The following is a 13141-nucleotide window of genomic DNA, read 5'->3' on the forward strand; positions in this document are numbered from 1 at the left end:
CAAGATATTCTTAACGTTCTTCTATATGTCAACATTTCAAAAGCTTCTAGTTTGTCAGATAATTTTCGTCTGTGTTCATTACTTATTAATAAAATCAGTAAGTAAATATACAAGATTGTACATTTTTTGTTGTTGGTGTAGTAAAATAGATGCTGTCTGCATAACAAACAATAAGTAGGTTAAGTAGGTGTTAACATATTTAATATATAGACTATTGATGTGACTGTTGATATGAATTTGTACTTCAGCGGAGGTGCAGTTGAAACTAAATACCAAATAGTATTTTGTTAGGTCTCTCTACATTTGAAGTTCAAACCATTCAGGTTTATTGCTGTTGAACCCTAGCTTAGCTCAAACACAATTTTAACCATCTCATTTTTTCATTCAGACATAACAGCATGGCAGTGTGGTTACAAAGTTCATTTCGCAACCACATAATTTTGAGTTCAGTCCCACAGCATGGCACCTTGGGCTGGTGACTTATACTGTATCCTTGGGGCAGCCAATGCCTTGTGAGTGAATTTGGTAGATGGAAACTGTCAAAATCTGATATATATATATATATTATCATTGTTTAATGTCTGCTTTCCATGCTAGCATGGGTTGGACAATTTCACTGAGGACTGGCGAACCAGATGGCTGCACCAGGCTCCAATCTTGAATTGGCAGAGTTTTTACAGCTGGATGCCCTTCCTACCTCCAAGAGTGTAGTGGGTCCTTTTATGTGCCACCGGCACGAGGGCCAGTCAAGTGGTACTGGCAACGGCCATGCTCAAATGGTGCTTTTTATGTACCACCTGCACAGGGGATCATCATCATCACCATTTAACATTTGTTTTCCATGCTGGCATGAGTCAGGCGGTTTGACAGGAGTTGGCAGGGTGGAGAGCTGCACCAGGCTTCACTTGTTTATTTTGGCATGGTTTCTATGACTGGATGTCCTCCCTAACACCAACCACTTTACAGTGTGTACTGGGTATTTTTTGAGTGCTATCAGCATGGGTACTTTTTACATGGTACCAGCACAGTTACTTTATCCTCACCCACCACCACTTGGCAACCAGCGTTTGATTTGTTTATGTTTTTGTAACTTAGCGGTTTTGGAAAAGAGGCCGACAAAATAAGTACCTAACTTAAAAAATACTCACTGGGGGTGATTTGTTTGACTAAATCCTTCAAGATCGTGTCCCAGCATGGCCACATTTCAATGACTGAAACAAGTAAAAGACAGAAGATAATCCATCTAGAAATATATTTCTCCTTTTTAAAAGTTTATCAAAAGAAATCATTAGTTTGTATTTCCTCTTTTTTACCTAAAAATATTTCTTGAACTAACCTTGGAATCCATTTGTTTCCTCTGTACACCTCTTCTAATGTCAGCCATAGGTAGTAAATCTACTTGCTTTCCTCACTCAGTTCATTGATTGTTGAGATAAAGACTGGATTAGCTAAGAGCACATGCTGTGATAGCTACCTTGTATTATATTGATTCTTACTTGTAAACAAAATTTGAAGAAGATGTGACCCAGTTTCACAGTGTGTATTTACCACTTCATATTTCTGTAACTTAATGATTCTATGAAAATTACTTTCGATCTTCCAATATCTCATTACGTTTGCTGCTGTGTATTATTTATTGTTCCAGCATTAGTATCTTATTACCCTATGTCATCGATTCCTCTCTACATTTTATTTTTTACTAGTCCAACTGATCAAACATAGTTTAACTTGAGCTAGGGCATCAAAATTATATGCTCGTCTCTGCATGGAAACTTAACCCTTTCGTTACCAATCTGGCTGAAACCGGCTCTGGCTCTGAGTACAAATGTCTTGTTTTCATAAGTTTTGAATTAAAATCTTCCACCAAACCTTAGTCACAATTTATGTTCCTAACATTAGCTGAATGATATCTAAGTTATTTTACTAAATTCTTTGTTTATATTTAAAGTAATTGAAAGAAACAGAGAGCATCTCAAAATAAATACGGTAATGAAAGGGTTAAATATTATATTCTGTGTTACCACTTTTAATAATTAGATAATTTTAGAAGTTTTAAATGAATTAAATGATTAGATCAAATAATTCTTAAATGCCCCTCCTGTCATTGTTTTTTGCTAAATATCATGGTGAATGACAATGTCTTTGAAGATTTGCAGTAGGTTAACATCTATAATCGCGAACCTTCTATGCTTCATGTATTTTTTTTGTCACTTAATCATTAATATTGTAACGGGAGGAAATGATTAAGTTAGGTAATATATATAGGTATAAGTATGGCTGCATGGTTAAGAAGTTCGTTTGTCAGCCATGTGATTTCAGGTTCCGCCCACTGTGCTGCACCTTTGGCAATTAGCTATTACTGTAGCCATGAACTGGCTAATGTCCTGTGAATGAATTTGGTAGACGGAAACTGTACAAAACTATAGCTTGTATGTACACACGCACATACATGGGTGTGAGTATTGACAATTTGCCCTTCCCAGAATATAAACATTCAGAAATGCTGAGTTACAAATAGTGCAGTTTGGCAATTCCCTGTCAATAAATTGTCTTGTTGCTCCACTGTAAAACAACACCTCAGTATTATGTATTTGTCTAACCTATGCTAACATAGAAAACCATATGTAAAACAGACAGAACTGGACATTTGTTGGTTGTTAGTAGACCTTAAACCGAAAACAAAAATACATGTAGTTTGAAAACACAGCATAAGGCCAAATAAAGATTGGAAGGGATGAAATTAAGAAGGTAGAACAATATGTCTCCTTAGAGGACACACTGAGTATGTGCTGAGACATAGATTTTGAAATCTAAAAGAGAATAAGGACAGGATGGGTGGTGTTTATGAGAAGCACCTTGCTCAAGCTTTCTCTGTTTCTAAAGGAAGGCATACTGTGAATGGCTCTGTTGTGGAATGATTCCGACCACCCACCATGTGGCTAAAGGTAGATTGACTCATTGTTATAAATCAAAGAACTGTGGTAGTTTGGGATGGTAAGCAGTTCACTGTGAGCTGTTGATATAGAGCGTTGACTCTCGTGTAATAGCAATAGTAGTGCATCATGTATAGAGTTTCTTTTCTCCCTGCTTCGTTAAATTACATATCCAATACAAGAATATAAAAAGCTCCTTCATGATCCTTCTCACAGTGCGACATAGCTGATTGATAATCGATCTATTTTACTGAAACTGTGGATGGTTATATTTTAATTATAGATATCCTGTGCCTTACAATGTTGTCTAGTAAATATTTCTCATATAATTGTTTTCTATTTCAGATAACCTGTGTCTATAGTGACCACAGTCTGTATATCTGGGATGTTCATGACATATACAAAGTTGGTAAAATATGGTCTACATTATACCACTCGGGGTGTATTTGGGATCTAGAGGTAAGAACATTTCTATTTACTATAAACTCAATGCGTCTCCTCTATATTAAGACACCTGTGCTTTTCTTTCTATCATACTTCGGCTTCTCAGCATCTGGCGTGAAGCTATCTCCTTTTTCCTAATGTTTCCCCACTACCTAGTCATGGGGTCATTCTTTACTTCTCTGGGGTTTTTTTATGTCTTGTAACTTACTTGGTAACCTCACTAATGCCAGCAGCATGAGTAAAAAGCACCCAGTACTTTTGATTGACATTAGGAAGAGCATCCAGCTATAGAAAACATACCAAAGCCAACACCAGATTCTGTCAAAGCATTCCATTCATGCCAGAATGGAAAATGGATATTAAATAATGATGATGATTATTATGATGATGACAGTAGGTGCAGGCATGGTCGTGGGGTTAAGAAGCTCACTTCCCAACCCCTAGGTCTCTAGTTCTGTCCCACTATGCAACATCTCAGGCAAGTGTCTTCTACTATAGCCATGAGCTAACCAAAGACTTGTGAGTGGATTTGGTTGACAGAAACTGAAAGAAGCCTGTTGTGTATTTTTACAAGTGTGTGTTTACAAAGGAATATTGTGGCTGAAAGTATAGAACAGAACAGGTGTATGTATACCCACGCACACATGCATAAATATTGTTTTGTTTATGAAGGAATGGTATTTAGTTGAAAGCTTGAAATATTGAATGATAATCTTGCAGATTTGACAATGAAGCTTTGATGTCATAATAAAATGGTGTGCCTTCTTTTAATCAAAAGCTACCAACTTAATAAATCTGAATAAAATATTAGTGCAACATCATCATCATCATTTAACGTCCACTTTCCATGCTGGCATGGGTTGGACGATTTGACTGAGGGCTGGCGAACCAGATGGTTGCACCAGGCTCCAATCTTGATCTGGCAGAGTTTCTACAGCTTGATGCCCTTCCTAACGCCAACCACTCCGAGAGTGTAGTGGGTACTTTTATGTGTCACCGGCACGGAGCCAGTCAATCGGCACTGGCAACGACCTCACTCATATCTTTTACATATGCCACTGGCACAGGTGCCAGTAAGGCGATGCTGGTAATGGTCACACTTGAATGGCGTCTTTTACGTGCCACCGGCACGAAGGCCAGATAGCCACTCTGGCAATGATCATGCTCGGATGGTGCTCTTAACACCCTACTAGCACGGGGCTTGAGTGCCAGTAAGGCGACACTGGTAACGATTACACTGAAATGGTACCTTTTATGTGCCACTGGTACGGAAGCCAGTTAGCCGCTCTGTCAACGATCACACTTGTATGGTGCTCTTTGCACCCCGCTAGCACAGACGCCAGTCATCAAATTTGATTTTGACTTCACTTGCCTCAAAACCCATGCTCCTCAATTTACTGACATCATTTTCAGTTTTCCATTTGCAATTTAACTTTAGAAAAATTAATTTACTTTGAAAGAAAATATGTTTATATATTTATTGCAATGCTTTTTCTAACTTCAAATACATTTATTTGAGTAAGAGAAAGTTTTTTCATATTTTCTGAGGTATATTTTTTCTCAAACAAATTTTAATGTTTTACTTTTAAAATTTCAATGATATTTATTTTTCAAAGTTTATTGCCTTTGATCTCATCCATGGTATATTTTCGTCTGTTCAGATATATCCAGCAGCAGAGAAAAATAAAAACACTTCATGTCTTCCACCTGGTTCCTTTATTACTTGTTCTAATGATGATACAATACGGGTTTGGAACATCAGCCAGCATATTACGGAATTGGGGCCTTACAGAAGAAACATATACAGCCATGTAAATACCATCTATTCTTGTTTTTTTGTTTTAGTTTAATAAGATCCATGCACATTATTGTTTATAATTACATCTGTTCATTTCTATGTAGATGCAGCACTAGAGATGCACATCCATCCATACATACAAACATGGTACATAGTTGCATAACACACACACACATGCACACACAAGGAGACAGAGGTGCATACATATACAAACACACGCTCACTCACACAAACACATAAAAAATACACACGGACATGCTAGCACATGAATATACAGGATACATACATACATATGCACACACACATATATATATACATACATACATATGTGCATGCATGCATAGGCACACACACACACTGACCCACACACATGCGCACAAACAAACAAAAGCGAATGCAGTGTAAATAACGGACAGAGTCAAGACTATTGAAAAGGTTGCAAGACGCAATGAAAATTTTAGGAAAATAAAAATAAGATATAAGTGGAAATTTTACCGGTGAATGTGTTACATTATAAAGCACAAAAAGAAAATGACTCTTATCAGACACAACAGAATATATATATATATATATATATATATATACATACATCATACGCTCAAATATAATTGTCTCTAATTCAGGTACAAGGCTAACGGGATGTTACTGAATTCCATTGACACTAGATCTTAAATAGGATTTTGTTTTAATGATCCTGGAAAGATGAAGGGAAAATTAACCTCACCAGGATTTGAACTCAGAACATAGACTTGGAACTCATACCTAACACATTTTTTTATGCTCTAACAATTCTACCAATTCTCTGTCATTAATAATCCTTTCTTCAGTGGGCTTGAAATTTTGGAGTAGGGGTCTGGTTGATTACATTGAACCCCAGTGCCCAACTGGTACCTATTTCAATGACCCTGAAAGGATGAAAGGCAAAGTTGACCTCAGCAGCATTTGGACTCAGAACGCAAAGCTGGGAGAAATACTACTAAGCATTTTGTTTGGCATGCTAATGATTCTGCCATATCACTGCCTTAATAAAAATAACAACAACAATAATCCTTTCTATGATAGACACTAAGCCTGTAATTTTGTGGAAGGGGCTAATTGATTATGTCAATCCCTGTATTTGATTATGGGGCTTTAATTAGCCAACAGTTTTTACAATTGAAGATTAAATTTTAAAAAGCTAACTTCTTTGGTTATTTATATATTTTGGTATTTTCTTCACTATTACGTTACGTTGTGAGTTCAAATCCTTTGCCTTTCATCATTTCGGGGTCGATAAATTAAGTACCAGTTACACACTGGGGTCGATGTAATCGACTTAATATCTATGTCTGTCCTTGTTTGTCCCCTCTATGTTTAGCCCCTTGTGGGCAATAAAGAAATAGGTATTTTCTTCGCTATTTAGTTTTAAACTTAAGAAATTCTTTGTTTTAAAACTTTTTTTTTCTAAAAGTTATCAAGGAATTTTAAGTGTCAAATGTACAGAAATGTTATTTTTGTATTTCAGGAACTTTTGAAGACACATTACACAGATCCTTGTTATTCTTTTCTCTGTGATGGGGACGGCAATGCAGGTAAGTAACAGGATTATTTGGATTTTCCATCCTTCAGCTTCATCCAATCTCTCTTTCTCTTTTACTTGTTTCAGTCATTTTGACTGCGGCCATGCTGGAGCACCGCCTTTAGTCGACCAAATCGACCCCGGGACTTATTCTTTGTAAGCCCAGTACTTATTCTATCGGTCTCTTTTGCTGAACCGCTAAGTGACGGGGACGTAAACACACCAGCATCGGTTGTCAAGCAATGCTAGGGGGACAAGCACAGACACACAAACACACATACATATATATATATATATATATATATATATATTATATATATATATATATATATATATATATATATATATACATATATATATACATATATACGACAGGCTTCTTTCAGTTTCCGTCTACCAAATCCACTCACAAGGCATTGGTCGGCCCGGGGCTATAGCAGAAGACACTTGCCCAAGATGCCACGCAGTGGGACTGAACCCGGAACCATGTGGTTGGTTAGCAAGCTACTTACCACACAGCCACTCCTGCGCCAATGGAACAAATTTATATAAAAGTAACTGCAAACAGTACATATACTCATGTAGAGGTCGTTTTGAAGGTCCAAATTTTTAGATACAAGAAATGATTAACCGAGATAATTTTATTGAGTTGAAATTTAGCACCAGACATGAAATATTTAACAGTTGGTACCAGGAAACAAAGCACAAAATATCCACCAATTCATCATTATTGCTTTAACAACCGCTTTTCTATGCTTGTACAGGTCAGTTAGGGTTTATTGAGACAGATTTTCTACAGCCATATACCCTTCCTGTTGTCAACCTCTCCCACACACACATTTGTTTCCAAGCAAATTAACATTTCCCCTTGGCAAACATGTTTTTGCAGAATATTGGTAATGACATTCATTTACAACAATCACACTATGCCAAGGTAGAGAGAGAGAGAAAAAACACACACACACACATGGAAATTATAGTTGTGATACCCGTTCTGGTGGCACGTAAAAAGCACCATCTGAATGTGGCCGATGCCAGCGCCACCTGACTGGCATCCGTGTCGGCGACACGTAAAAAGCACCAACCGATCGTGGCTGTTTGCCAGCCTCCTCAGGCCCCTGTGCCGGTGGCACATAAAAAGCACCCACTACACTCGTGGAGTGGTTGGCGTTAGGAAGAGAATCCAGCTGTAGAAACAATGCCTGATCAGACTGGAGCCTGGCGCAGCCTCCTGGCTTCCCAGACTCCGGTCGAACCATCCAACCCATGCTAGCATGAAAAACGGACGTTAAATGATGATGATGATGACACACACACACACCTTCCAATTTCAGTCAAATGGAAATGAGAGACCTAGAAAGATGTGGGATAAAATGGTAGGACAGATCTCAGGATATTGGGCTACACAGAGGAAATGACAATGGACTGAGATGTCTGGTGATATGAAGTTCTAGAGAAGACCCACCCATGTCAGCAAAACCGAATTCTAGAAGTACTGTGTGTCTCACCCACACTTAACAAGAAAGCTTCTCACACAATCTACCACAACAAACCAAGCTACGTCTCTACATCTCTTCCTTACATTTCTGCTTCATGCATCATGCTTACTTTCCACTCCCCAATCCTGTCCTCTTGGCCCTGTGCCACTGTATCATTGCTCTCCGCTAGCCCCCGACCTGTGCATTCTACCCACATGACCTGTTTCACTGTATCATTGCTATCTGCTAGCCTCTGGCCTGTGTATTCCATCCACACGTAACAAGAAGACTTCACTCACCTTACCCAACAAACCAATCTACATCTCCACATCTCTTCTCTTCCTCACATTTCCTCCTTCATACACTATGCCTAGTTCTCACTCTCCAATCCTGTCCTCATGGCCCTGTTCCTCTGTATCATTGCTCTTCAGTAGCCCCCTTGAATCTATATATATGCCCAGGTTTTTGCCCCTCCCCCACTCTTTAATCACACTTCCTTCACAATATCCTGCCACTTATATTATGGCGTTTGAACCTCAAGGGTATGCCCTGGCACTTGCCACCATCTATATCACTCTCTTCCTTTGCTCAACCATCCCATTTATATACTGATCCTTGTCCCTTGTGAGTATGTCTGGCATTTTACTACCATCTCTATCCTGCTGTCTCCCACTCTCTCTCTCCTTCTCCTGCATTTCCTTCAAGTTGGGTAACCATGTATCTCCTTTGCAGCAGCATGCCTGTTTCTGTCTTCATTTCTGCTCTCTCTCTCTCTCTCTCTCTCCCCCTCTGGCTGGGTAACCTTGTACTTCCTCTACTGCAAGACACCTGTTTCTATCTCTTTGCCTCACTATAACCTTTCATCATCCGACACAAGATCGCCTCCTCCAATGCTCCATCCGCTCTTGAAAGTTTGTCTTTTTTTGTCCTGCAAGTACTTGATGACCCTGTCAATGCAGGTGCCACTTAAGTGCCCAGTCCACTCTGCTGAGTGGTTGGTGTTAGGAAGGGCATCCAGCTGTAAAAATCCTGTCAAAACAGTCACAGAAGTCTGGTGCAGGCTTCTACCTGACAAGGTCTTGTGAAACTGCCCCATCAATGCTAGCATGGCAGGCTGGAAGGCAGATGTTGATTAATGATGGTGATGAATTCACTTGCAAGTTGGCCCAAGGTACTGTGCAGTGAGATTGAACCAGAAATCACATATTGCAAAGCCAACTTCTTAACCACATAGCCAAGCCTGCACCAGATAGAATGCAGATATATAGGCACAGAGGAGTGAGTGATGATTACAATGATGGCTATTTAACTTCATTGGCCAACTCAGGGCTCTATGAAAATATGGGGCATTATTACTGCTGGTATAATTACTTGTTCTACTCCCCTAACATATAAGAAGTTGACCCATGTGCAAGACACATCATAAATTACTGAGATCTTGGCCCAAAATCAAGAGTTCATTGTACATGAGATTGACTTTTACTTGAGTTTACAAAGTTGTAGCTTTCTTTGAATAATTGGTTTCTGTTTAACCTCTTTACCCATTGTCTAATTAACAGCAGTAATTATAGCCACTTCATTTTGATATACTACTTGCAGTTAAATTCTGCATATTTAAAATGTGAACAGCTTGTATTCTAGTAATTATAATCATTTATCTCGTTATGCCTATTTACTTGTGTTTTGTGGCTATTTACCTGTTTCTTTGACTATTTAGTTATTCACCAGGTTTTATGGATATTTATCTGTTTCTGTGACTATTTAACTCGTTCTGTGATTATTTAACTCATTCTGTGATTGTTCAGCCCATTCTGTGGTTATTTAGCTCATTTTGTGGCTATTTAATTGCTTCTGTAACTATTTAGTTGGTGTAGCTTGCCCTGTGGCTGTTTTATTGCTCCTATTAGCATCTACCTTGCTCTGTAACTATTGATATGACTTAAATGTGTCTGATTTCTCTTGAAAGAAATGCTTCAGAAACGTTTTTTTTTTCTTTTTTAAGGTGCAGGAGCTGAAAAGTCTGAGGAAAAGAGGGTAAAAATGGGATCCGGGCAATTAAAATCAGCCCAGATGGTCAGTGTCTGGCTTCAGGTGATCGGATGGGAAATATTAGGTATAGTTGTTTTTTTTTCTTGTTTTTTTTTTTTTTTTTTTTTTTTTTTTGCATGGTTTCTACAACTGGATGCTTTATTTAGCAATCGCCACTTTACACAGTATACCGTGTGTGTGTATGCTCATGGACTTCCCCTTGTTTTGACATCCACTTTTCTCTGCTTGCATGGGTCAGATAGAATTTGCTGGGGCAGAATTTCTATGGCTAGATGCCCTCCCAATTGTCTTACCTAATATTTTCTTGTGAAAACATATTTTTCATAGAACACTGGAAACTAACAACATTGCATATATGATGGTGATGTTTATTTATAATCATCACATAGTACCAAGGTAAGGGTACACAAAAACACATACACACATTCACATACGTATATATGTGTATTCATGATGGGCTTCTTCCAGCCTCCATTCAGCTGATCCCTTCACAAGGTTTTGTTTAACCTAGGTCTATAGTAGAAGACACTTGCCTAAGGTGGTATGTAGCAGGACTGAACCCATGGTTGGAAATAAGCTTCTTAACCACATAGCCATGCCTGTGTGTGTGTATATATATATATATAATTGTAAGTGTGGTAGTGTCGTTCAGAAATTCTCTTTCCAACCATACAGTTTCGGGCTCAGTCTTACTGCATCACACTTAGGGGAAGAATTTTCTTCTATAGCTCTGGGCTGACAAAGCTTTATGGGTTGGTTTGGTTGGCCCAAAGAAGCTCATCGTGTGTGTGTGTGTGCACGTGTGTGTTTGTGTGTGTTTGCACTTCCAAAATTGCGAAGCTACAAGTAGTGGCAAATCAACCACTGGCTTGCACCTTTGCAGATTTGTAGACTATAAGATCCCCTAATTGGAAAATGGGTAAGGCTTAGCAACAGGAAAGGCATCTAACTGAAAAACAATGTCACAATAATTTTCTGTTTAAACTATGCTAGCATAGAGAAACAGATGTGTGAGGGGAAAAACCCCCAAAACTAAAGATGTATATATTTCTTTACTACCCACAAGGGGCTAAACACAGAGGGGACAAACAAGGACAGACAAAGGGATTAAGTCGATTACATCGACCCCAGTGCGTAACTGGTACTTAATTAATCTACCCCGAAAGGATGAAAGGCAAAGTTGACTTCGGCAGAATTTGAACTCAGAACGTATCGACAGACGAAATATGGCTACGCATTTCGCCTGGCGTGCTAACGTTTCTGCCAGCTAGCCGCCTTTCCCAAAACTAAAGATATATAGACGCAAGTATGGTTGTATGGGTATGGGGTTTGATTCGTAACAATGTGGTTTCAAATTCTTTCCCACTGTATGACACTTTGGGCAAATTTCATCTGCTGACCCAAATACTTGGCTAAGTACATACAGAAAGACCTTCACAAATATGTAACTGCATCACATTTTCCAGATATTGCCAGTTAATAGTAGTCAGTTTTACAAAAATCTTGGTGTTAAAGGTCGGTGTAAGACTTTAAAAAATAAAAACAAAACACTTATCTAGGAAGACGACGGATGAGCAGAGTTACTTCCCTTGATATTCGGTTACTTCCCTTGCTTTTCTCTGGCGTCTGTTTCTCCATTCTAGCATAGATTACATAGATTGATCCCAATAAATTGTTCCTATTGTATATATCGGTTAAGTATTGCTTATAGACTGAATTTCTTTCACAGGTTATAAATGAATTATTGTATTTGAAACATTTGAATTCCTGGCTGTGACCTTTTATTTCGTAATATAAGCTATGCCCTTTCTTCTTGAATTTTGCTGGAATTACATTTTCTTGTTCCCACTCCAAAGTAAAAAAAAGTATTTGTCATATACTGGGATAATTCAGTTGATTATATGAGTTACCTACAAAAATATTGTTTTGAGTAGAAATCATTATTATTATCCATAATCTGAATCATTATCATTAATATAATATGAATCATCATCATTTAACGTTCACTTTTCCATTCTTGCAAGGGTCAGATGCAATTTATTGAGGTAGAGTTTCTACGACCTGATGCCTTTACTGTCGCCAACCCTCACCTGTATCCAGGCACAGTACTATTCCCCATAGCCTGACATTTTTTCCCATGGAAGACTGGAAATAACTCCACTTGTATGACAGTGGTACTCATTTACAACCATCACATGATGTTAGGATAAGGGTGCACACATGTATATACATGTGTGTGTGTGTGCATGTGTACATATATATATCTGCACACACGCACGACAGGCTTCTTTCAATTTCTGTTTACCAAATCCACTCTCAAGACTTAGAAAAAGCTAAGCATCCTCATGCAGGCATGGAAAAGCAGATGTATGTAAATTGATGATGATATAGTGTCTGTGTGTGTGTATGTGTCATTCATTTTTGTTATAGGTAAAATAATTTCTCCTGTTTTTGCACATTGTCTTTGAACAGTGGGAAATAAAGATCTTGTCATCATCATCATCACCACCATAATAATGATAATAATAATAATAATGTTTGTATTTCAGGATCTATGACTTGACAGAGATGATAGAAACCAAAGCAATTGAAGCACATGATGCTGAAGTGTTATCTCTGGAATATTCTCCACTACACACAGGTAAGAATTTAATTTTTGATTGTGTGAATTCCTACCAATTCTTTGGTTGAGTGTCATTTTAATGGATAATTAATGATCTATAAAACTCAATTTTAAATTTCATAAAGTTTAATGCATACTTCTATTTATCTATTGTCAATAAAGTATTAAGTAAATAATTTAACATCTGTGTTTGGTCATGAGTAAAGTGGATGTTATTTTGTGTGCTTGTTTGGAAGAGTTGTGTAGTGCCTGTGTGTG

General features: G+C 38.0%; 1 protein-coding gene across 1 annotated transcript in view; it reads left to right on the forward strand.

Moving 5' to 3' along the window:
- The window catches only part of LOC115217254 (WD repeat-containing protein 62), a 227795-nt gene that overhangs the window by 144217 nt on the left and 70437 nt on the right, over positions 1-13141 (forward strand). The window contains 6 exon segments of the mRNA XM_036507131.1: positions 3279-3392; positions 5039-5188; positions 6680-6746; positions 10214-10245; positions 10248-10324; positions 12810-12901. Coding sequence (XP_036363024.1) covers positions 3279-3392; positions 5039-5188; positions 6680-6746; positions 10214-10245; positions 10248-10324; positions 12810-12901 — 532 coding nt within the window.

This window comes from Octopus sinensis, linkage group LG11 (assembly GCF_006345805.1).
Source record: "Octopus sinensis linkage group LG11, ASM634580v1, whole genome shotgun sequence".
NCBI lineage: Eukaryota > Metazoa > Mollusca > Cephalopoda > Octopoda > Octopodidae > Octopus > Octopus sinensis.